The 27,519-nt window shown below is 37.7% G+C and overlaps 1 protein-coding gene and 1 pseudogene across 1 annotated transcript; both read right to left on the bottom strand.

Moving 5' to 3' along the window:
- Positions 1-27,519, bottom strand: part of LOC115666042 (uncharacterized) — a 55,180-nt pseudogene that overhangs the window by 25,806 nt on the left and 1,855 nt on the right.
- On the bottom strand, positions 461-21,708 carry LOC115663697 (jacalin-related lectin 3-like). The gene is made up of 5 exons (XM_056307381.1): positions 21,410-21,708; positions 20,157-20,596; positions 18,713-19,147; positions 18,173-18,483; positions 461-589 (listed from the first exon to the last, which is right to left on the bottom strand). The coding sequence occupies exons 2-4, from the start codon at positions 20,262-20,264 to the stop codon at positions 18,247-18,249; spliced, it is 780 nt and encodes a 259-aa protein (XP_056163356.1). The 5' UTR covers positions 20,265-20,596; positions 21,410-21,708; the 3' UTR covers positions 461-589; positions 18,173-18,246.

The raw sequence follows: 27,519 nt of genomic DNA, 5'->3' as shown, positions 1-27,519 counted from the left end.
CTTAAATTGAATGCATTTAATGTTCAGAAGTCACATTTACTACAATATAAAAGATTAGATTTTACCGGTGGGAACGGATAAACCCAACCTCATAATTGAAAGAGAGAGGTTATACTACAACCATGTATTCTTCTTGTTATTGTCATGTTGAACAGATTGTTTATTTGGGATTTACATTTTTTAAGAGGTTGAGTCGCTTTTCTTCATAGTTTGTTATGTAAGAACACACATAGGATATGATCAACTTTTTTGATGATAGGAGAGACTCCTGACTACCAGTATTGGCACTAAAACTAAAGTAATCAGTGCTTTAAATAATAGTTCTACATGATACGAAGACCAAAGACAATATCTCCATTCATTCATCAGACTCAATTAATGTTAAACTCCATGATTAGTTCACAAATCACGGACTTAATCTTGTTCTATATACTATGTAAATTATGAGATCTTACTAAAGTTAGAACATGAAATATAGCGTAATGGTGATGGTGAGACTAGTTGGTGAAGATATGATTCCCCATAAAAATGCTATAACACACTTTATTCTCGGAGGATACATCAAGCCGACCTATAAATACCTCTAGACCTTTGAGAATGTCCGTGATGATACACATTTAAATGTAAACTCAACATCGATTGCATGGCGTACATAAAGCATGTCAAGGCTCAAAATGTGCTCCAAGTGAATCAAGCCAGCGTCCAGACCTCCCATGAAACCCAACAATCTTTTTACCGGTTGGTGGAAAAGAAAAGTACTGCCCCTCTTCGACACCAAATGGCCCAAAAGTTCTTTCATTGCTTTGAAATGCGAGGGAGCGAACGATGGTATATCCAAAATAATCTCCAAAGTAACCCAAAAATGAAGTCAAATACTCTCGAGGATAATCGAGTTTAATCTGCAGAATCAGAAACACAAACATATCTAATCCCAACCCTCAACTGTAGAATCTTAATAATCAGCATGAACAGAACACTTGGGTTGATAAGCTGTATTTTGCTAGACAAAAAAAGTAACAACTAAATAGATAATTCCGCCACATCTAGAGCATAAGACCCATTTTGGTCCGCCACAATTATCATTCATTTGTCTGTAAAATGAAAGGCAGTCGCTTCAAAAATACTTCGGCTACGCTTTGAGAACAGCTACTAAAATTAAGGAAAATTTGTTCTCAGAATTAAAAAGTTATAAAGTGAAAATACCTTTCTAAAATATATATATATATTTTTAATCTTTTGGAGGCAGTACTTTTTTTAATGTATTGAGTGCTTTCATCGTGAATGGAAGCGAGGAAGGTTGGAAAACCAAAGAGAAGTCCCTTTTCTATGATGATATCGCGTCATGCCCCGACAATGACTTTCTCATAGGATAATTCTTATTCCAGATCATTTGTGAATCCAAACTCTAAATCTACGGACTGTTCTCATATCTTACTTTTACCTCTACGCTCTATTTAAAATACTTTGACCCTCATGTACATAAACGTGACCTCCGAACCACTTAAAACCAAACCTTAGCAACAACACAGAAGTTGCACGTTTATGAGATTAAGTAAATGTCTGAAGGCCATACCTCGAGTGTTAGATGTCCTCCATCTCCACCATGTTTAGGGCCCGGAACCACAGAACCATTCTTGTCGTACTCAACAGTAATGGAGTCAATAGCTGATCCACCTTTTACAACTATTACTCTCACACCTGTGTTATCTCCATCATCCCAAGGACTGCCACCTTGACCTCCATATGGCCCAATGGATTTCAAAAAACGAAGATCAGAAATTGGTTCGGAGTAGACTCCCAGCGCATCAAGCTGGACACCAGACCTACCGTGAAAGCCGATTATCTTGCTGCATGACAATGCACAGCTAAAGAACCTTCCTTCTTCCTTACCAATGGGTCCATGCCTTCTTATATTGCTTTCGAACGTGAGCGATTGGATAACTGGAGAATCATGTCCGATATAACCCGACACTGAGGTCAAGAACTCACAAGGGTAGTCCAAGTTAACCTGCAGAATTAGCAAGTATTTACTGAATTTAACTGTCATATTGATGAATATCTATATCTTAGATAGACTACATTGGCCTAAGTAAACACCGTATCCACGTACAACCTAGAAGTTGATCGTAGACCCAATAATTTCTAAAGCTAATGTATGGATGGACTACTATTCTTTCATCATACTTTTCGGGTCAACAATCGATAACGATAGGTCTTTAGGTTCTTCAGCGCACTTTGCTAATTCACTTCCTTAGCAATGAAAAAAAAACTTATTTTACTAGGTTACTCTTATGAGGTCATCTCGCATAAAGCATGTTAATTGACCTCTGCGTAATGTATAAATTAAAACGTAAGGGAAGAAATTTAATAATCAAAAGACAACTTCAATCATTCAGTATGTTTGGATGGCTTTCATTTCCCTCAAGATGTTTCCCACATCCCATACTTTTTATATAGGTTACTATCACTCAAAGTTTACTCTGATAAAACTTTTTCAAGTTTATTAGAAAACTAATACTTAATATAATGGTGGCACAAGGCGGTGGTAGGTGCCTAGACCTTCGCCGTACCTTACTGCACCGCATAAAAACATTCCTCCTAAAGTAGCTATTAATATGAATAAGAGAAAATATGTTATAGCCATTTCCATACGTTCAATGTACTCTACGGATAGAGAATTACATAGAGTTAAACAAAAAGGATAAAAAATTGAAATATTCGTTGAAAGTGTTCGTCCGGATATTAACTGAAAAGATAATCATAGGTTCTTCTCTTCATCGGAATAATAAGTCAGTTATGCTGGTTACTAAATTTGTTGAAGAAATGAAACATAACCAAGATATATCTTTTTTATAAGAGATTGAACAATCATCAGAAGAAGAATTAGGCCAAAAATCAGGATATAGTTTGCAAAAATAAAACTTCATTGAAGAAGCAAATCAAAGGCTTTCATAAAAATTCTTGTAGAATCGAGAATGAGATTTGTATGTGTGAGAGAGAGGATCAACGGTAATATGAATGGAAAATATGCAATGAACTTACCATATGGATATCTCCGTTGCCACAGTGGCCATGTGTAGAGGACCAAATTGATTTGCCATTATCGTCATACTCAAAGGAGATGCAGGTGACAACATTTTCCAAGGTCATCTCTATTTTCTTTACACCATTAAATTTTCCATCATCCCAAGGGTGTCCACCTTGGCCTCCGAATGGTCCGCTACACTTGATCGGATAGAGATGAGATACTGGTTCGAAATATGCTCCAAGAGATTGAAGATGGGAACCAGAACTCCCATAAAATCCAATGATCTTTCCACCAGTTGCTGGAAATGAAAACTTCCATCCGGTTTCGGTGCCGAATGGTCCGTATGTTCTTCTATTACTTTGAAATGTGAGTGAGTGGATGATAGTAGAACCCAAATCATTCCCAATATATCCCGAAACTGAAGTTAGATATTCAGTCAACCAGTCTAGAGTTATCTGTAACAACCATATAAAGAGTAAGAGAATTTAATGCAACAAGTCGAGAAACAAAAAGCATGATAGATGAGAATGACTGGTGCATGATCCACTTTCTTGATGATTGAGATGATGATGCATGATCAGAAAAATAGTAGATTACCTTGCCTACTTCAACATCACATCAGCATATATTAGATGAAAAAAGAAAAAAGATAATCCACGCGCATTTATTTACGGAAAGTTAATGATTTGGAAAATATTTTTCTAAGATCGATCTATTGTACGCTTACAAAACATAATTAATGAAAAACAATTTGATCATTATGAAAATGTTTAGGGATAAAGTGTTGTTGATAAATAAAATGTTTTCCGTTGACTAATTTTTTAACGATGGAAACAAAAATTGTGTTCTAAATCATTGATTTCCATAAAACAAACGCACTAGTGTTGCAAACAGTATCTCTATCTCTTGGGTAAGTCATTGTTAGTGCTCTTTGTCAGGAAAAGAACTCATCGTTTGAACAACTATGCCCAGAGAGAATAACTAGATTTTGCCCTAGAGACGAAAATCTATCTGCAGAAAGTCCACAGATGGAGAACAATTGATTCGCTCTCCCTTGTCAACCGTTTTAAAATACAAAAATTTCAAAAGGTGTTCAAATTTAGGTTGAATTTATTTTAACAAATCTTCGTCCTATAAAAACTTGCCTCCTATTGATGGTGTCATACCTAAGTTACAAGGTGAACAGTTTATCATTTTCATATAGACACCGTCTTCAGCAATGGCATGAGAAGCTGCATCGTTGAAAATAGAAAGGGTTATGTTTATCTGACAGTAAGTTCCTACTAGAGTACTGTACCGTATTTATTTTGCCACCATCACTTGCACCGTGTCCAAAAGAACGACCCTCCTCATAGGTAATATTAATAGATTCAATTGCAGATCGAGAGACTACAACAATTTGTCTCACATCTGTATGCTTGCCATCATCCCACCGGTTTTCCCCATTTCCAAACGGACCTACGACTTCGAAGGGATATGGATGAGAGACAGGTCCAAAATAAGCTCCAATGGAATCCAGATAAAGGCCACACCTTCCATGAAAACCAATGATCTTTCCATCAGCTGGTGGAAATTTGAAAAACTTCCCTTTCTCATTGCCAATTGGCCCATATGACCTCTTATTGCTGTGGAAGGTAAGAGAGTTGATGACATGATAAGAATCTTCTCGAATGTGGCCGGACACTGAAATCAAGTATTCATTTGGATAATCTAAAGGTAACTGCAACAATTGCAGAAGAGCAAAGTGAGTATCAATCAACCTTGAAGAATGAAAGTTTCTATGCTCTCTAGATGCATTATTTAGGTTAAGTTTTCTCGTAACGAAAGATGTTTAATTCCTGGAAGGACTGGAGTACTAGTTAGAGGCTATGTCAACGTTTACTTGTATTCCTTCTCTTATCATGGAGCACAGTTTTGCGTTTTTCACTGTTCTTCTATCCTAACTATTCAACTCCATCTAGAACCCGCAATGCTTTGCTCCATAACCAAACGGCATTCTTGACGATGACAAGCACTGAAGCAATCTCGGATTATATGTAACATCAGAGTAAGTAGACGACGCTAGTGCAATTATCTTCCTTTTTTTATTTTTGGCACCCTAAAGACAAATATTAGGAAAGTACACCAAAACCATCAAGATAATGGGAGCTAATCAAGCATCATGGAAGTACCCAGTTGATTTGTTTCGAGCAAGTCCATCTTCTATGACTCAGTGACACCACTTTTTCTCAACCTCCATTCCATAAACGAACAGTAGCCGATATTTTCATGGAGAATAGCATAACTATATGTAAATATTGCAAATCAACAAAGCGAACTGTAAGCTAAAGGACTCACCTCCAATGCTTGGCCTCCCCAAGATTCACCATGTCTTGGCGAGGACACCAAACACCCATTGTGATCATAGTCAATAGTAATGGACTCGATCACTGAACTAACAACGATTGTTATTTTTCTTATGTCATTGTATGATTGATCATCATAAGAACTTCCACCATTGCCTCCACATGGCCCCACAGAGGCACGAAGCGAGGGGAATGGATCTAAAGGTATTCCAATTGAATCAAGATGAGGATCTCTTACCAACTTCTCCAATATCTCATGCCACTGATTTTTCTTCTCAGAAAGAAGGGAACCAAATCTCTGAAGATCCATTGGCAGAACGCCTGCATAGTGGACAAGACTCTTGGACAACTCTTCATACCATTCTTTAGGTTGGTCTTTGCTGAAGGCGTGGCGACACTTGAGTTGGAGTGATTCTTTAGAACCCAGTCCAGGGAGCATGTACTTATCATCTACTTTGAGATCTTCCAGAATCTGTTCTTCTCTCGTAGTTATCAAGATTCTACTCCCATATTGGAACCCTTCTAGATCCCTAGCGCCAAAATACTCAATTTGGTCCTCGTTAGTGATGCCATCAAGAACTAGAAGGAACCTTTTTCGACGGAGTATATTTTTTATGTCATTGATGTTGCTGTTAAAATCATAAGTTTCTATATCTTGTACCTGCCGAACATCATGGATAAGTCTCTTCTGAAGAAGTAAAACAGTACCTTGGTCTGCAACTCCAATATTTTCAAGTAAGCTAACAACACCTTCAAATTCCCTATAAAGGCGATCGCAAACGACCTTGGCAACGGTTGTCTTACCAATTCCTTTTATTCCCCATATTCCAACAACACGGACATCATCCTCTGACTCAATTTTCAGCAACGATATCACATCGTCTACAAAGGAATCTACTCCAATAGCATAGGGGGCGCTTGTTCTGGGAATAATCTTCAAGAGACGTTCTACAATTTGCTCAATGAAAAGCGATTGATCCCTGCAGTTGTATGTTAAGAACAAGTTCAAATATGACTAACTATAGCCTGGAGACGCCATCCGCATATAAGCAAGAAACAGATGAACTAAATTCAATCAGCAGTAGAGTTCAAATCGAGCACCAATATGAGCTTTTGCGGCGAGTGACTGATACGACTAAGAAGAAGATAAGTTTCTTGCAGAAGACGGTGCATTACCCATTAGCATCATTATTCAAATGAAATCCCAATAGATTCCCGGCTTCTTTAAGCGAATCCCTCCACTTCTGCACCAGCAAATCGTCAGTCTGGGTGGCCAAACACCTTCCGAAACCATCCCCGAATCGCCTGCTCTGTTTCCGAACGTCCCCTGGCTCAACATCGTAGAAGATGGGCAGAACCACGTGATCCTGTCCGAACCTCCTGTGGCACTCCAGGATCTCCACCAGCTCGTTCAAGCACCATTTTGAGTCCGCGTAGTTGGTGGTGAACACGAGGAGAGAAACCTAGAATGGCGAATCGCGTCGAGCAGCTTGGACCAGATGAGATTCCCGGTCTCCACCTTGTCATTGTCCTTGAAGCAGTAGATCCCCGCCCGCTTCAGCTCGCGGAAGAGGTGGGCACCGAAGGTCTTCCTTATGTCCTCGCCCCTGAAGCTCACGAACACGTCGTGCTTCCACCGATGAACCGAAGAGGAAGAAGATGGAACGAGTCCCTCCATCTCTTCGATCCCCGTGAGGATAATCCGCGATTGAGAGAGAGACAAAGAAGAAGCTCGAAACTTTTCCTCGCAGGCGGAGCGCACAAATGAGAGAGAGAGAGAGAGAGAGAGAGAGAGAGAGAAGGCGCAAGTGGTGAGCGAGAAGGGAACGAAAGTTCAAAGCTTCGCACCGGTACACACGCTCCGCGTCTTCTATGGAGTGTCGGGACCAGCTGGCGTGGGAGAGACTTCATTTGTTCAAAGAACCGGAGAGGACTTTCACGCTCGCTCGTATGTTTGAATCGTCAAAACTGCCTGCTGAGAGGTCAGCTCGAGCTGGGTCTCTACCCGACTGAACTCTCAGACGTGGATTTGAAGCTTCAGAACGCCGTTGCGCGTTGATCGGTGGAACGAAGATTCTACGAATCTGTCGACATTTGCTGACGTAAACGCAATCTTACATGGCTGCTGCATGTAAACACTCATTCTTTATTTCCTCGAAAACTTCTCTTCGTCAGCTCTTCCCATTTTTCTCAGTGCAGAAAGCGACGAGCATCGGGATGGTTCATGAGGGCTAAGTTTATGATATTATAATCTATTACTTCTTTACGGACTGTTCTCAATTGATTACCCTTTGACCTCTGTCTTTCTCTATGCCAAAGCTTATAAAAAAAAAAAATCCACCGCATGTTTAGTAACTCTCTAAACTTAAAGGCGAAGTTTCATTAGATAGTTTTGAATGACGTGGTAAGTAACCTATATAGATTTTAGTAAGTTGAAAGGAAGTAAAATTCCCATATGGGTTAGTAACTTTCTCTACCGTAAAAATGAATTTCCTCTACATCGATTAGTGTTTTTCAAATATAAGTTCAAACTTGTCGGTAGTAAATTTGGAGCTCTAAAATTATCGACAGGAGATAGTAACTCTTAAATGTAGTCGTTAACTTTTCATACAGAGAGAGAGAGAGTGCGCAATTTGCTATATATATAAGAAAGTTGAAGTTTTCACGTTAATTAGTAACATTCATTATAAAAAAGGAAGATGACAGTAACTTTTATATGTGATCAGTGACATTTTTTTAAAAAAATTGGTCATTTTAATAAGTTCCAAAAATAAATACTGGTAAATTATTGAAATAATCGATACTTTTGAAACAATCTTATGAATGTTGGTACATGAACTCAAAAAGGTTGGTAATTTCATATCATATTTGGTTACTTTAACACATTGATAAGCTATGCCAATAAATTCCGGTAAATTATGGTTACAGCTTACAATTCACGCACATAATCTTGTTCCCTGTACCATGAGAATTATAAGACTTTCCAAAAATATAAACATGGAATATAGTGCAATGGTGATGGTGACACTAGTTGGTGAAGATATGATTCCCTATATAAATGTTACGACACACTTTATTCTTGGAGGATACATCAAGCCGACCTATCGATACCTCTATGTTGAGGAAAACTCCTATTAATTTTGAAGTTGATAAAACCTTCCACATAATTATAAGTCTGATACTTATTCTGAACTAATTTATTCCAGGTATTTATATTCTGGAAACTCAAAAGGAAGTTATTCAGACTTTACAAGTTGTCAAGTATATTTTTGAAGACCCACATAATATAGGTTACGAGATTCGGACGCGAAGTTATTCGGATGCGATGCGGAAGAGAAGTTATTCGAGATGCGAGACGCAGACACGAGAAATTATTCGGACGCGAATTTCTTCGGACGTAGAATTCGAACGAAACACAACAGCTAGTGATCTGGCATGGATTTCACAGAATGAATGTTCTGATTGTCTCAATCTCAATCAAATTGATTGACAATCAAACACTACGACAAGAATGCATTACAACAAACAAAGCTCTACTTATGAAACCAAGATTCTGATTGTATGGGCAACCAGAATCAGCGGGATTCAGAATCTGTCATCCAACAGCTACTCAATCATTTCTATACAAATCTGTCCAAGGTGAAGATTGGAAGATGATCCTCTGAAAGCTGTCCAACGGCTAGTTTGGAAGCAGAGGAGTATTTAAGGAGATCAACGAGCAGCAGAAGGAAGCACAGAATCAAGAATCAACAAGTTCAAAGTCTGAGCATACTCCAATTATTTCTCTTGTCGTTCTGAGCCAAACATTAAGATCTTGAGGGACACTTTGTAAGAGTGACTGTGTGAGATAGAGAGTTCTATCATACACAAGAGTGTTAACACTTAGAAGTTGTAATTCCTCATGATTACATAGTGAAATCCAGCCGGTAGGCTGTAAGCATGGGAGAGTGGACGTAGGCTTGCTATAAGCCGAACCACTATAAACTTGTGTGCAGATTTTCTATCCCTTATCTCTTTATTTACATTCTGCACATCAAGAGCATTGCCTATATATATACTGTTTTGAATCTGAATTTTGTTCAGACTCAACTGTGTTCTTTAATTTCCGCATAAATTGACAAAATTGTTTAAGATCACCTATTCACCCCCCTCTAGGTGATCCTTGCTAGTTACATCAATTGGTATCAGAGCAGGTTGCTCATTCATTGAAGTGTTTTTACTTCTGAGCTAACGATCTACATGGCTAGCTATGGTGCTCCAGGGCTCATTGAAGGACAGAGCAACAACAGACCACCATATTTCGATGGCAAGGAATATAGTGTCTAGAAGAATAAGATGAAGGCATTCATAAAGTCAATTGATCACATGCAATGGGATGTCATCATCAGAGGAGTCAATCCAAAATCTTCTGATTCAAAAGAAAAGGCAGATGCAAGCAAAGCAGTAGATCTTCCATTATCTCAAACTAAGATATCCAAAAGAGAAACCTTAGATTCCAAAGCAATTTATTCTCTCTATTGTGCTTTATCACCTATTGAATATAAAAAAATTGATGTTTGTGAATCAGCTAAGGAAATCTGGGATACTCTTCTTGTTATTTATGAAGGAACAGATCGAGCCAAGGAAACTCAAATCAATCTTTTGCTTGGTCAATATGAGTCCTTCAAAATGATGCCTGGAGAAGCAATTGCTGATTTGTATGACAGGTTTACTGATATAGTAAACGGTCTTGCTTATCAAGGACAACCAGTTCCAGATGCAATGAAAGTCAACAAACTTCTGAGAGGACTGACAAATCAGTGGGATAACATCAAAACATCTCTTCGAGAGACACAAAGGATCAAGCCTTTATCAGTGAATGAGTTAATTGGAACTCTTCAATCATATGAGACTGAGAAACAGAATGAGGAGAATGAATCCAAAGGTAATAAGTCAATTGCTTTGAAGACTAACATTGATTCTGATGCAGATTCTGAAGATGAAGATGTTGACGATGAAGAACTAACTCTCTTTATAAAGAAGTATAAGAGAATGAAGATCAAAGGAAGAAACCTCAAAGGTAAGAAGCCTTTTGAGAAAAAGAAGTCTTTCGATGAAACAGAGAGATCAAAGGATGTTATATGCTTTCACTGTAAGAAACGTGGACATATCAAGCCAAATTGTCCACTTCTGAAAAAGAAGACTAAGTTTGAGAAAGCAAAGAAGGCCTTAAAAGCAGAAACCTGGAGTGATACAGAGTGCGAAGATAGTGATGAAGATATCTCAAATTTCTGTCTAATGGCTAAGTCAGACTCAGACTCAGATTCAGATTTAGATCCTAAAGTGGAGATTGAGGTAAAACATTCTGACATGCCTATTGAAGTATCAAATTACATTGATGAATTATGCTTTGAATTTAAAACTGCTCTTAAATGCATCTCTTCTTTAAAAAAGGAAAATTCATCACTGAGGCAACATGATGTTTCACAAAAAGAAAAAAATCGATTTCCTTCAAAAAGAATTTCAACAAATCAAGGAAAGTCGAGATTTTCTTTCCAAAGAAAATGCTATTTTGAAAAAGCAAGTTTCGGAAATTACTTCCAAGTTTTCAAATGGTTCAGAAACCTTGAAGCATATCCTTTCTATCCAAATTCCTTACTACAACAAATCTGGTCTCGGATTTGTGAAGGAAAGTGATAGCTTAATTGATTTTCCAAAGGTCAAGGAGAGATTAAGACAAAGACCTCCTCGACAAGCTTATAAAAACCATTTCAAAAGAAATTTTGTAAAACCTGTTGGTCGAAGTACACTCAGATGCTCAAAATGTGGAGATCCACAACATTTTGAGAATGAATGTCCTAAGGACTGGAGACCTGTTCGAAGAGATTTTGTTAAGACAGCCTATACTAATGCTCAAGGACCCAAACAAATTTGGGTACCAAAGAAAACTTGAGATGTTGTGATTTTTGCAGGTTACCACAAAGAGAAAAAGAAAGTGGTACCTAGACAGTGGATGCTCTAGACATATGACAGGAGATCCAAGCATATTCGTTGATTTACACAGTTTGAATGGTGGAAAAGTTTCCTTTGGAGGAAATACCAAAGGAAAAATCGCTGGCAAAGGAACAGTTGAAATTGGAGGACTTACGATCAATGATGTCTCTTTGATAAAAGGACTCAACTACAACTTGATAAGCATAAGTCAACTATGTGATACAGGTTTCAGAATCAACTTTCAAGAAGATACATGCTCAGGAACAAGCAAAGATTCTTCTCAAACATTTACAGGAAGAAGACATGGCAATATCTATCTTCTATATGTCAATCCAAACTCCAATCATTGCTTGATTTCAATCAAAGAAGATGAAGATCTATGGCACAGAAGATTGGGGCATATCAGTATGAAACAAATCTCAAAAATCTCAAACAAGAAACTAGTTCGAGGATTGCCAGATTTGAAATACAAGAAAACAGAGTTATGCAATGCATGCACTCTAGGAAAACAAGTAAGAAGCTCTTTTAAGTCTATACATCATGTTTCCACTAATCGTGCTTTACAGTTTCTTCATATGGATCTATTTGGACCAACCAGAACTCAAAGCATTGGTAGTAAGAAATATTGTTTAGTTATTATTGATGACTTCACAAGATTTACTTGGGTGTTCTTTCTTGCTCATAAAAATGAGGCATTTTCATACTTTTCAAAATTTGCAAAAAGGGTTCAGAATGAAAAGGGTTACACCATTTCCTGCATTAAAACTGATCATGGGGGAGAATTTGAAAATCAAAGTTTTTTAGTTTTTTGTGAGGAAAATGGCTTTCAACATAATTTTTCTACTCCTTATACACCAGAACAAAATAGTGTTGTGGAAAGGACAAATCGTTCTTTGCAAGAAATAGCAAGAACTCTGTTGATTGAAAGCAAAATTCCTTTTCATTTCTGGGCAGATGTAGTTTTTACAGCATGTTATATCATTAACAGAGCTTTTCTCATACCCATTCTTAAGAAAACCCCTTATGAGCTTTACAAAGGTAGAAAGCCCAACATTTCATATTTTCGTGTGTTTGGTTGTAAATGCTTTATTCTGAAAAATCTAAATGACCGCACTGGTAAGTTTGATGAGAAAGCAGATGAAGGACTCTTCCTTGGATACTCTACTACAAGTAAAGCATACAGAGTCTTCAACAAAAAGTCTCAGACAGTGGAAGAATCAATGAATGTAAGGTTTGAAGAAAATATTCATACTCACAGAAATGAATCTGAACCATCTCCCAACATTCAAGAGTTATTAAAAGATCATCAACAATTAGTATCAGAAGGAAAAGAAGGAAAAAAAGATGCAATACAGACTCAACCGGAAACTTCAGAGTCTGCAGATATTTAGAAAGAAAGATTTGACAAAAGCTGGAAACATAAATCCAGTCATCCGAAGAACCTCATCATTGGAGAAATAGAAGATGGTATCAAGACTAGATCCAAACAAAAGGAGAACATCAGCAACTTGGCATTGATATCAGAAATAGAACCAAAAGAAGTTAGTGAAGCTTTATCAGATGAAAGCTGGATCGATGCTATGCAGGAGGAACTTCAGCAGTTCAGAATCAATAAAGTATGGGAGCTTGTGCCAAGACCCAAAAATCATCCAGTAATTGGAACAAAATGGGTATTCAGAAACAAACTGGATGACAAAGGGAAAGTTACAAGAAACAAAGCAAGACTGGTTGCAAAAGGCTATTCTCAAGAAGAAGGCATAGATTATGATGCACCAGTTGCAAGGTTAGAAGCCATTCAGCTACTATTAGCTTATGCTTGTTTCCATAACTTTAAATTATTTCAGATGGACGTGAAAAATGCCTTTCTGAATGGATATATCAAAGAAGAAGTATATGTGGAACAACCACCTGATTTCAAAGAACCAAGGAAGACTGATTATGTCTACAGACTCAAAAAGGCTCTTTACGGTCTGAAACAAGCACCCAGAGCTTGGTACGAAAGGTTAAGTAACTTTCTTCTGCAAAATGATTTCACCAAAGGTAAGGTTGATACAACTTTATTTGTTAAGAGAAAGGGTAAGGATTTTTTACTTGTTCAGATTTATGTTGATGATATTATTTTTAGTTGTTCTAACGAACTGCTTTGCAAAGAATTTTCAAAGAATATGCAGAATGAATTCGAGATGAGTATGATGGATGAGCTAACATTCTTTCTTGGCCTACAAGTGAAACAAACCAAAGATGGTACATTCATTTGCCAAGAGAAGTATGCTAAGGAGATTGTCAAGAAATTTGGATTGCAGAACAGCAAGAAAACAGACACTCCAATGTCCCATACATCCAAACTGGACAAGGATGAACATGGTAAAAAGGTTGATCAGAAGATATACAGAAGCATGATAGGTTCATTATTGTATCTTACTGCATCTAGACCTGACATTCTATTTAGTGTCTGTATGTGTGCAAGATTTCAATCAGACCCAAAGGAATCACATTTTTCTGCAGTAAAGAGGATAATCAAATACATTGGAACTTATCCAATGTTAGGTCTTTGGTATTCCAAAGATTCAGATTTTACTCTTACTGGGTATTCTGATGCTGATTTAGCTGGATGTAAAGTAGACAGGAAAAGTACTACAGGTACATGTCAACTGCTTGGGAATATGTTGATATCCTGGTACTCGAAGAAGCAAAATACAGTTGCACTTTCAACAGTAGAAGCAGAATATGTAGCCTTGGGAAGTTGCTGTGCACAAATTCTGTGGATGAAGCAGCAACTGCGAGACTTTGCCATTGAAGATTCAAGTGTTGCAATCAAATGTGACAACACAAGTGCTATTAATCTGACTAAGAATCCAATTCTTCATTCTCGTGCGAAGCATATTAAAATCAAGCATCATTTCATTCGAGATCATGTTCAAAATGGTGATGTGAATATTCAATTCATTGATTCTAAGAATCAATTAGCTGATATATTCACAAATCCTCTTGAAAAATCTTCATTTGAGTATATTAGAAACAATCTGTGCATTACTTATCCTTTTTCCTGTAGTGTTTGATAGACAGGAATTTTTCAGACTCAAATATTCTCAGTCTGAACATTTTTCAAACTCACAAAGAAAGGTACGTCCTTTATTCAAATTTTGGCGGGTATATTTTTGGCATTTTTGGCAGGATATTTTCATAATCGTTACTTTAGGAAGCAAATCTGGTACGTATCCTAATTTATCTGATTATTTGTGCTTATAATATTGTTATAATATATTGTCGTGATTATTTGTGCTTTAAAAAAATATATTTCCTTCCTATCTGTGTTCACTTTTTATATTTTCTAAAAATAAGTTTTCCTTCCAAAACTTGTTCTCCTCCTTTATAAACCCGTCCTTTTCTTTTCAAAACCCTATCAGTACGATTTTTCACTCTCAAAACCCTTCCGATATTCAGAGACTCTCCTCTTCTTCCTCCAAAGATCGAAACTTTCTGCTCCAGAAGGGTTCAAAATGCCGTTCAAGATGGTGGCCCGTAAAAGATCTTCTCATATTCTCAACCAAGACTCCAAGTCTTCAGAACCGGCGGAGTATATGGAGATTTCAAACACAGAGTCGGACGATCATGAAGACCCTTCTGAAGCGATACCAGCACAGCGATCGTCGCCACAAAAATCATCGGGTAAAACAAATTTTCGTTTTTGAAGTATCAAGCTTGTATGGAATGCTTATCAGCGGTTAAAGAGAAGCAATGCCTCTGAATCGGTTCTGCGTGATTGTCTTAAAGACAATAATTTACTCTCTGAAGAACATCTCGCTGAAAGCTACTCTCAGTTTTGTAGTAACCCTGACAATGTTCCAGCCAGTTCTACTCCAAAAGGACCTTCTTCCAAAAAGGGCAAAGAAAAAGTCGGAGAAACTTCCACTCCTTCTGAAAAGAAATCTGTTCATATAAGCCCTAAGACCACAAGTGCCTCAAAATTTGTTGTTCCTGATGATGACGCTCGATTTTTTGATAATTTTGAAATGAAGGTGGGAATAGCATCTGGTGTGCCAGGAACAGGAGGTTTGTTCAGAAGCACTGAGCATAATGTTTGTTATAAGTTGTTACTTGCTCGAGGGGTCATGAACAATCGGACTGTGGATTTCGACTACCTCGAAAAGGCTGGCATTTCAGTAAAGCACCTTTTTGAGAATTTAGGGATTTATCAATTTTGTCGTCAATCTGCCAATGTTTATGCTGAATTAACTGCCTACTTCTATTCTAATCTTTCAATTCTGTCACCCAATTGGATTCAGTTCACTGTTGGTGACAAGAAGGTTGACTTAAAAGCGCATGAGTTGGCAAGGATAATTGGAGCCAACCATTCCAATTTTACTCCATTGGCAATGGATCTTGAAGAAGCTTCATAGGTGGCTTCTGAAAATCCAAACTTTGCTCAAGGATCACAACGACATCTTTCCTACTCAGACTTGTCCAGATGATCTGTGATCTTGCATAAGATCATAATCAACTGTTTGAAGCCCAAAGCTGCCTAAAAAACTGACCTATCAAAATCAGAAATCAAGCTCATTTGGGCTATCTTAAAAGGTCAATCCTTCTCTCTCCCTCACATCATCATATTCCATATGTACAGAGCATTACAGAAGGACAAGGGACAACTTCCATATGGTGCACTTATCACTCGAATCTTTATATTCTTAAGGATATCTATTCCTGATAAGTTGTGCGAAACCATTATCCCTTGTATGTTTGTTGGAGAAAGAATGCTCTCCAAAATGAGGCAATTTGAAGATGTAAAGGAAAGAGTAAAAGGAAAAGAGGCTCATCAGTCGGAGGCAAAATCTGTTAGAAAGAAAATTGAGAAAGAAAAACAGCACAGGAAAAGAACCAGTTCAGCCAACACGCAGCCTGACTCTCCTAGCCCACTCAAAGTGTACAGGAAGAAACGAAAAATTCTTCTGCGTGATGAAAGTGATGAAGCAGAAGCAGAGCACTTTGAAACAGGACACACTGATGGCCCAGAACATGTTTCTGAACCAGCTTCAAAGATTTCAGAACCAATTCATGAAGAACATGTTTATGGAGATCAAGCACCTGTTTAGGGGGAGACTCAACCAGAAGTAGCCACCGGGTTCAATCAATCTGAGCAAGCTAATGTCCAAGAACAGCCCTCAGAAAATCAGAACATCCTCTCCATTCTGCTTGAGATAAAGGATAAGCAAGCTGCACTAGAACAAAACATGAAGAATCTATAGAGAATTGTTGAGGAAAACAGCAAGACTCAAGGACTTCAGGCAGCGGCAGACAAAGCAGAACTTGAGAAAGCCATTGCTATGTGCTCATCCAACATGGATAAGGCTATAGGTCAATGCAGTTCAAAGATTGAGGAGGCTGTCTCAATATTGGAAAATTTTCAACTGATTCGCACCCCTTCAAAAAAATAGCATGTTTTTCAAAATTTCTCTCCAAATCATCTCATTTTCATTTGGTCTGTAATATCTCTAACGATTATTCTTGTTAGACTGGTTGATTACTTAATATTAATGATTTCTTCTCTATATTATTATTTTTGCTAATGACAAAAAGGGGGAGAAATTATATGCAGATTTGCAGGTTATATATAAAGGAAGAAAAAGACACAGATATCAGAGTTTGCTCTTTCAATCTGTGCTTCATGAGCTTAATATGTTTATTTACTTTCAAATCAATTTCAAAATAATTCAATCTGCAGGAAAGTTTTGTCACCATAAAAAAGGGGGAGATTGTTGAGGAAAACTCCTATTAATTTTGAAGTTGACAAAACCTTCCACATAATTATAAGTCTGATACTTATTCTGAACTAATTTATTCCAGGTATTTATATTCTGGAAACTCAGAAGGAAGTTATTCAGACTTTACAAGCTGTCAAGTATGTTTTTGAAGACCCACATAATATAGGTTCTGAGATTCAGACGCAGAAGTTATTCAGATGCAGATGCAGAAGCAAAAGTTATTCAGATGCAGACGCAGACGCAGAAATTATTCAGACGCAGAATTTCTTCAGACGTAGAATTCAGAACGAAACACAACAGCTAGTGATCTGGCATGGATTTCACAGAATGAATGTTCTGATTGTCTCAATCTCAATCAAATTGATTGACAATCAAACACTACGACAAGAATGCATTACAACGGACAAAGCTCTACTTATGGAAACTAAGATTCTGATTGTATTGGCAACCAGAATCAGCGGGATTCAGAATTTGTCATCCAACAGCTACTCAATCATTTATATACAAATCTGTCCAAGGTGAACATTGGAAGATAATCCTCTAAAAGCTGTCCAACGGCTAGTTTGGAAGCAGAGGAGTATTTAAGGAGATCAACGAGCAGCAGAAGGAAGCACAGAATCAAGAATCAACAAGTCCAAAGTCTGAGCATACTCCAATCATTTCTCTTGTCGTTCTGAGCCAAACATTAAGATCTTGAGGGACACTTTGTAAGAGTGACTGTGTGAGATAGAGAGTCCTATCATACACAAGAGTGTTAACACTCAGAAGTTGTAATTCCTCATGATTACATAGTGAAATCCAGCCGGTAGGCTGTAAGCGTGGGAGAGTGGACGTAGGTTTGCTATAAGCCGAACCACTATAAACTTGTGTGCAGATTTTCTATTCCTTATCTCTTTATTTACATTCTGCACATCAAGAGCATTGTCTATATATATACTGTTTTGAATCTGAATTTTATTCAGACTCAACCGTGTTCTTTAATTTCCGCATAAATTGACAAAATTATTTAAGATTACCTATTCACCTCCCTCTAGGTGATCCTTGCTAACTACATCACTCTAGACCTTTGAGAATGTCCGTGATGATACACATTTACATGTAAACTCAAACATTGACTGCATGGCCCTCACAAAGCATGTCAAGGCTCAAAATGTGCTCCAAGTGAATCAAGGAAGCGTCCAGACCTCCCATGAAACTTGACAATCTTTTTACCGGTTGATGAAAAAGAAAAGTACTTCCCGTCTTCAACACCAAATGGCCCATAAGTTCTTTCATTGCTCTGAAATGTGAGGGATTGAACGATAGAATACCCGGAAAAATCTCCAAAGTAACCCGAAAATGAAGTCAAGTACTCTGGAGGATAATCGAGTTTAATCTGCAAAATCAGAAACACAAACATATTTAATCCCAACCCCTCAACTGTAGAATCTTGAAAATCAGCATGAACAGAACACTTGGGTTGATAAGCTGTATTTTGTTAGACAAAAAATGTAATAGCTAAATAGATAGCACCGCTGATCAATCCTCGACCTTGAAACCGAACCTTAGCAAACAACACAGAAGTTGCACGTTTATGAGATTAAGTAAATGTCTGAAGGCCATACCTCGAGTGTTAGATGTCCTCCATCTCCACCATGTTTAGGGCCCTGAACCACAGAACCATTCTTGTCATACTCAACAGTAATCGAATCAATAGCTGATCCACCTTTTACAACTATTACTCTCACACCTGTGTTATCTCCATCATCCCAAGGACTGCCACCTTGACCTCCATATGGCCCAATGGATTTCAAAAAACGAAGATCAGAAATTGGTTCGGAGTAGACTCCCAGCGCATCAAGCTGGACACCAGACCTACCGTGAAAGTCGATTATCTTGCAGCATGACAATGCACAGCTAAAGAACCTTCCTTCTTCCTTACCAATGGGTCCATGCCTTCTTATATTGCTTTCGAACGTGAGCGATTGGATAACTGGAGAATCATGTCCGATATAACCCGACACTGAGGTCAAGAACTCACGAGGGTAGTCCAAGTTAACCTGGAGAATTAGCAAGTATTTACTGAATTTAACTACCATATTGATGTATATCTATATCTTAGATAGACTACATTGGCCTAAGCAAACACCGTATCCACGTACAACCTAGAAGTTGATCGTAGACCCAAGAATTTCTAAAGCTAATGTATGGATGGACTACTATTCTTTCATCATACTTTTCGGGTCAACAATCGATAACGATAGGTCTTTAGGTTCTTCGGCGCACTTTGCTAATTCACTTCATTAGCAATGAAAAAAAAAATTATTTTACTAGGTTGCTCTTATGAGGTCATCTCCAATAAAGCATGTTAATTGAGCTCTGCGTAATGTATAAATTAAAACGCAAGGGAAGAAATTTAATAATCAAAAGACAACTTCAATCATTCAGTATGTTTGGATGGCTTTCATTTCCCTCAAGATGCTTCCCGCAACCCACACTTTTTATACAGGTTACTATCACTCAAAGTTTACTCTGATAAAACTTTTTCAAGTTTATTAGAAAACTAATACTTCATATAATGGTGGCACAAGGTGGTGGTAGGTGCCTAGACCTTCGCCGTACCTTACCGCACCGCATAAAAACATTCCTCCTAAAGTAGCTATTAAGCCATTTCCGTACGTTCAATGTACTCTACAGATAGAGAAATACATAGAGTTAAACAAAGATGATAGAAAATTGAAATATTCGTTGAAAGTGTTCATCCGGATATTCACTGAAAAGATAATCATAGGTTCTTCTCTTCATCGGAATAATAAGTCAGTTATGCTCGTTACTAAACTTGTTGAAGAAATAAAACATAACCAAGATATATCTTTTTTATCAGAGATTGAACAATCATCAGAAGAAGAATTAGGCCAAAAATCAGGATATAGTTTGCAAAAATAAAACTTCATTGAAGAAGCAAATCAAAGGATTCATAAAAATTCTCGTAGAATCGAGAATGAGATTTTGTGTGTGTGAGAGATAGGATCAACGGTAATATGAATGGAAAATATGAAATGAAATCACCATATGGATATCTCCGTTGCCACAGTGGCCATGTGTAGAGGACCAAATTGATTCGCCATTATCGTCATACTGAAAGGAGATGCAGGTGACAACGTGTTCCAACATCATCTTAATTTTTTTACACCATTAAATTTTCCATCGTCCCAAGGGTGTCCACCTTGGCCCCCGAATGGTCTGCTACACTTGATCGGATATAGATAAGAGATTGGTTCGAAATATGCTCCAAGAGATTCAAGATTTTAACCAGAACTCCTATAAAATCCAATGATCTTTCCACCAGTTGCTGGAAATGAAAACTTCCTTCCGATTTCAGTGCCGAATGGTCCATGTGTTCTTTTATTACTTTGAAATGTGAGTGAATGGATGATAGTAGAACCCAAATTATTTGCAATATATCCCGAAACAGAAGTTAGATATTTGGGCAACCAGTCCAGATTTATCTGTGACAACCATATAAAAGGTAAAGAAAAGTTAAAGCAACAAGTCGAGAGACAAAAAGCATGATAGATGAGAATGACTGGTGCATGATCCACTTTCTTGATGATTGAGATGATGATGCATGATCAGAAAAATAGTCAACATCACATCAACATATATTAGATGAAAAAAGAAAAAAGATAATCCAAGTGCAAGGAAAGTCAATAATTTGGAAAATATTTTTCTAAGACCGATCTACTGTACGCTTACAAAACATAATTAATGAAAAACAATTTGATCATCATGAAAATGTTTAGGGATAAAGTGTTGTTGATAAATAAAATGTTTTCCGTTGACTAATTTTTTAACGATGAAAACAAAAATTGTGCTCTAAATCATTGATTTCCATAAAACAAACGCACTAGTGTTGCAAACAGTATCTCTATCTCTTGGGTAAGTCATTGTTAGTGCTCTTTGTCAGGAAAAGAACTCATCGTTTGAACAACTATGCCCAGAGAGAATAACTAGATTTTGCCCTAGAGACGAAAATCTATCTGCAGAAAGTCCACAGATGGAGAACAATTGATTCGCTCTCCCTTGTCAACCGTTTTAAAATACAAAAATTTCAAAAGGTGTTCAAATTTAGGTTGAATTTATTTTAACAAATCTTCGTCCTATAAAAACTTGCCTCCTATTGATGGTGTCATACCTAAGTTACAAGGTGAACAGTTTATCATTTTCATAAAGACACTTCAGCAATGGCATGAGAAGCTGCATCGTTGAAAATAGAAAGGGTTATGTTTATCTGACAGTAAGTTCCTACTAGGGTACTGTACCGTATTTATTTTGCCACCATCACTTGCACCGTGTCCAAAAGAACGACCCTCCTCATAGGTAATATTAATAGATTCAATTGCAGATCCAGAGACTACAACAATTTGTCTCACATCTATATGCTTGCCATCATCCCACCAGTTTTCCCCATTTCCAAACGGCCCTACGACTTCGAAGGGATATGGATGAGAGACAGGTCCAAAACAAGCTCCAATGGAATCCAGATAAAAGCCACACCTTCCATGAAAACCAATGATCTTTCCATCAACTGGTGGAAATTTGAAAAACTTCCCTTTCTAATTGCCAATTGGCCCATATGACCTCTTATTGCTGTGGAAGGTAAGAGAGTTGATGACACGATTTGAATCTTCTTGAATGTGGCCGGACACTGAAATCAAGTATTCATTTGGATAATCTAAAGGTAACTGCAACAATTGCAGAAGAGCAAAGTGAGTATCGATCACCCTTGAAGAATGAAAGTTTCTATGTTCTCTAGATGCATTAGTTAGGTTAAGTTTTCTCGTAACAAAAGATGTTTAATTCCTGGAAGGACTGGAGTACTGGTTAGAGGCTATGTCAACGTTTACTTGTATACCTTCTCTTATCATGGAGCACAGTTTTGCGTTGTTCACTGGTCTTATGTCCTAACTATTCAACTCCATCTAGAACCCCCAATGCTTTGCTCCATAACCAAATGGCATTCTTGACGATGACAAGCACTGAAGCATTCTCGGATTAAATGTAACATCAGAGTAAGTAGACGACGCTAGTGCAATTATCTTCCTTTTTTATTTTTGGCACCCTAAAGACAAATACTAGGAAAGTTCACCAAAACCATCAAGATAATGGGAGCTAATCAAGCATCATGGAAGTACCCAGTTGATTTGTTTCGAGCAAGTCCATTTTCTATGACTCAGTGACAACTTTTTCTCAACCTCCATTCCATAAACGAACAGTAGCCGATATTTTCATGGAGAATAGCATAACCATACGTAAATATTGCAAATCAACAAAGCGAACTGTAAGCTAAAGGACTCACCTCCAATGCTTGGCCTCCCCAAGATCCACCACGTCTTGGCGAGGACACCGAACACCCATTGTGATCATAGTCAATAGTAATGGACTCGATCACTGAGCTAACAACGATTGCTATTTTTCTTATGTTAATTGTATGATTGATCATCATAAGAATCTCCAACATGGCCTCCAAATGGCCCTACAGAGAGACGAAGAGAGAAGAATGGATCTAAAGGTATTCCAATTGAATCAAGATGAGGATCCCTTGCCAACTTCTCCAAAATTTCAGGCCGCTGATTTTTCCTACTAAAAAGAAAGGAACCAAATTTCTTAAGAAGCATTGGCAGACCGCCTGCATAGTGGACAAGACTCTTGAACAACTCCTCATGCCCTTCTTTAGGTTGGTCTTTGCCGAAGATGCTTTCATTTCCCTCAAAGATGCTTCCCACTACCCATACTTTATTATTGTACATTATGCATACGGGGCTACTATCACTCATAAATTACTTTAATAAAACTTTTCAAGTTTATTAGAAAACTAGTACTTAGAATAATGGTGGCACAAGGCAGTTTGTAGGCACTTGGACCTCCATACCTTACCACACCGCATAAAAACATTCCTCCTAAAGTAGCTATTAATACGAATAAGAGAAAGTATGTTACGGCCATTTCCGTATATTGAATGTACTCTACAGATAGAGGAATACATAGAGCTGAGCAAAGTTGATAAAAAATTGAAAGATTCATTGAAATTGTTCGTTTGGATATTCACTGACAAGATAATCATAGGTGCTTCTCTTCATTGGAAAAATAGGCCAGTTATGCTCGTTACTAAACTTGTTGAAGAGATGATACATAACCAACCTATTTCTTATCAGAGTGAATCAATCATCAAAAGAAGAGAAGCAAATGAAAGGCTTCATAAAAATTCTCATAGAATCGAGAATGGGGTTTGTGTGTGCAGGTGTGTGTGAGAGAGAAGGAGGAGAGGAACAATGGTAATATGAATGAAAAATATTCAATAAACTCACCATATGTATATCTCCATTGCCACTGTGACCATGTGTAGAGGACCATATAGATTCGCCATTATCATCATACTCAAAGGAGATGCAGTTGACAACGTTTTCCACAATCAATTTTATTTTCGTTACACCATTAAATTTTCCATTGTCCCATGGGAATCCACCTTGGCCTCCAAATGGTCCACTACAATTGATCGGATATAGATGAGATATTGGTTCGAAATATGCTCCAAGAGCTCGAAGATGGGAACCAGAACTCCCATAAAATCCAATGATCTTTCCACCAGTTGCTGGAAATGAAAACTTCCTTCCGGTTTCAGTGCCGAATGGTCCGTATGTTCTTTTATTACTTTGAAATTTGAGTGAGTGGATGATGGTAGAACCCAAATCATTCACAATAAATCTCGAAACTGAAGTTAGATATTAAGTCAACCAGTCTAGAGTTATCTGTAACAACCATATAAAGGGCGAAGAAAAGTTACTGCAACAAGCCAGGAAACAAATGCAGGGTAGATGAGAATGACCAGTGCATGATCCACTTTCTTGATGATTGAGATGATGATGCATGATCTGAAAAATAGTAATTCATCTTTCCTACTTCAACATCATATCAACATAAATAAGATGAAAAAAGAAAAAAGATAATTCAAGTGCGTTTACTTTGCTGAAAATCAATGATTTGAAAAACATTTTCCTAAACTGACTATTTGTTTCGCTTAACAAAATGAATCAATGAAAAATACTTTCATAGATGGAGAACAATTGATTTACTCTCCCTTATCAACCGTTTTAAATACAAAAGTTCAAAAAGTGTTCAATTTTATGAAGAACTTATTTTAATCTATCTTTTTCCTATAAAAACTTGCTTCCTGTTGATGGTGTCATACCTAAGTTACAAGGTTTTAGTATATCATTTCCATCTAGACACTGTCTTCAGCAATGGCATGATAAGCTGCATCATTGAAAATAGAAAGGGTAACATTTATCTGACACCGAGTTCCTACTAGAGTAGCCTACCGTATTTATTTTGCCGCCATCACTTGCACCGTGTCCAAAAGAATGACCCTCCTCATAGGTAATACTAATAGATGCAACTGCAGAACCAGAGACTACAACAATTTGTCTCACATCTGTATGCTTGCCATCATCCCAGCAGTTTTCCCCATTTCCAAATGGCCCTACGTCTTCGAAAGGATATGGCTGAGAGACAGGTCCAAAATAAGCTCCAATGGAATCCAGAGAAAAGCCACACCTTCCATGAAAACCAATGATTTTTCCATCAACTTGTGGAAACCTGAAAAACTTCCCTCTCTCATTGCCATATGGCCCATATGGCCTCTTATTGCTGTGGAAGGTAAGAGCGTTGATGACACGATAAGAATCTTCTCGAATGTAGCCGGAAACTGAAATCAAGTATTCATCTGGATAATCTAAATGTAACTGCAACAATTGCAGAAGAGGGAAGTGAGTATCAATAACCCTTGAAGAACGAAAATCCTATGCTCTCTAGATGCACTATTTAGGTTAAGTTATCCCCAGACAAAAGATATTTAATTCCTGGAAGGACTAGTTAGAGGCTATGTCATGTATACTTGTAGTCCTTCTCTTATCATGGATCACAGTTTGCCTTTTTCACTAGTCTTTTATCATTATTATTCAACTCCATCTCGAACCCCCAATGCTTTGCGCCATAAGCACATGGCATTCTTGACACTCAATATTGACAATGACAAGCACTGAAGCGATCTCTGATTAAGTGTAACATCAGAGAAGTAGATGACACTAGTGAAATTATTTTTCCTTTGGCACCCTAAAGACAAATCTTAGGACAGACAACGAGACCATCAATATATCAGGAGCTGATTAATTATCGTGGAAGTACCCAGTCGATTTGCTTCAAGCAAATGCATGTTTTATGACTCAGTAACACTACTTTTTCTCAACCTCCATTCCATGAAGAGTAGCTGATATTTTCATAAAGAATAGCATAACTAGACGTAAATATTGCAAATACAAAGTGTGACTGTAATAATGGACTTACCTCCCATATTTTGCCTTCCAAAAATCCACCATGTCTTAGCGAGCTCACCAAACAGCCATTCTGATCATAGTCAATAGATCCACCATGTCTTGGTGAGCACACCAAACACCCATTCTGATCATAGTCAATAGTAATGGACTCGATCACTGATCTTTCAACAATCGTTATTTTTCTTATGTCACTGTATGTTTGATCATAAAAAGAACTTCCACCATGGCCTCCAAATGGCCCTACAGAGTGACAAAGAGAGGAGAATGTATATAAAGGTATTCCGATTGAATAAAGATGAGGATGTGTTAGCAACTTCTGTAATATCTCTCGCCACTGATTTTTCCTCCTAGAAAGAAAGGAACCAAATCTCTTAAGAACTATTGGCAGACCGCCTGCATAATGGACAAGACTCTTGGACAACTCTTCATACCCTTCTTTACGTTGGTCTTTGCAGAAGGCGTGGTGACACATGAGTTGGAGTGATTCTCTAGACCCTAGTCCGGGGAGCATGTATTTATCATCTACTTTGAGATCTCCCAAAAGCCGTTCTTCTCTTGTAGTTATCAAAATTCTACTCCCATCTTGGAACCATTCTCGATCTTCAGCGCCAAAATACTCAATTTGGTCCTTGTTAGTGATGCCATCAAGAACTAGAATAATCCTTTTTCGACAGAGTTTATCTTTTATCTCATTGACATTGCTGTTAAGATCATCCATTTCTAGACCTTGTACCTGCAGAACATCATGGAGTAGTCTCTTCTGAAGAAGTAAAAGAGTACCTTCGTTTGCATCTCCAACATTTTCAAGTAAGCTTACACCTTAAAATTCCCTGAAAAGGCGATCACAAACGACTTTGGCCATGGTTGTCTTACCAATTCCTTTCATTCCCCATATTCCAACGACACGGACATCATCCTCTGACCCAATTTGCAGCAACGATATCACATCATCTACAAAGGAATCTATTCCAATAGCATAGGGGGAACTTGTTCTGGGAATAATCTTGAAGAGATGTCCTACAATTTGCTTGATGAAGTCCGATTGATCCCTGTAGTTGCATGGGCAGAACTAGTTCAAACATAACTAACTATCGCATGGAGAGGCCATCGGCATATAAGCAAGAAACATATGAACTCAATTCAATCAGTAGTAAAGTTTTGTTAAATTATTAATCCATTTTCTAGAGTTTCCTAGATTTTTTGCCAAACTACAATTATCTAGAAGGTGAAGAGGTATGTCATTGGCCTTCTAACCTAGGATACTCTCTTCTTGAAGTGTGTTGAATACTCTCCACTAAGCGCATTTACCCCGGAAGCATGATTCGTAGAGTTGAGATCATATTCAGTTATTCGCTCAGAAAGCTACTTCTTTTTTTGACTATTATAGCAGGCAACAAAGGAAGGAGGTTCTACGACTACTTGCCCTTCAATCAAAGATTCCAGGTCAATTCCAAGTACTGTGGGGGCACGTATTCTGGTGCACTGATCCTCGCCTTTCCCAGCAATGGAGAATCTTTAGCATGACAAAAGCTGAGAAGACACAGCAAATAGTATCTGTCTCACATTGGCCTGAGTGTGAAGATCTTTAACATAATTAGCGTCACATCCTAGGAGAACTCTCGCTGCACTTAAGATTAGTGGCCAACAAATTGTCCATGATTAAAGCATGCAAATAAAAGACACAAATGAAGCAGATATCTCTAACACAAGCAGAGATAATTTGCTGAGTGTGTCGGTTAAAGAGGCTTGTAGTGCTCAATTCTTATATGCAAGACCAACTAGAAAAACTAAACCCTTCCCTTTACCTTTTTTATCCTTTCTCGTCAAATAAAAGTTCTATTGTTTTCCTTTCCCACCCTTTGCCATGTTGCACACTTTCTCATCAAAATCTATATCAAATACTAACACCAAAATCTAACAAAATTTGATAGTAATATCAGAACCTCCTTCAGTTGGTATTGGATGTTTGTTCTATTCACCCGCTACTACAATCACCCACCTAATTATTCGACATCAAAATTATGGCCAAACTCTACCTC

This window comes from Syzygium oleosum, unplaced genomic scaffold, assembly GCF_021117445.2.
Source record: "Syzygium oleosum isolate NSW1041296 unplaced genomic scaffold, Sole_v2.1 Sole_v2.52, whole genome shotgun sequence".
Classification (NCBI taxonomy): Eukaryota; Viridiplantae; Streptophyta; class Magnoliopsida; order Myrtales; family Myrtaceae; genus Syzygium; species Syzygium oleosum.
Note: the sequence above shows the minus strand (reverse complement) of the source record. Positions and strands in the feature narration are given on the sequence as shown.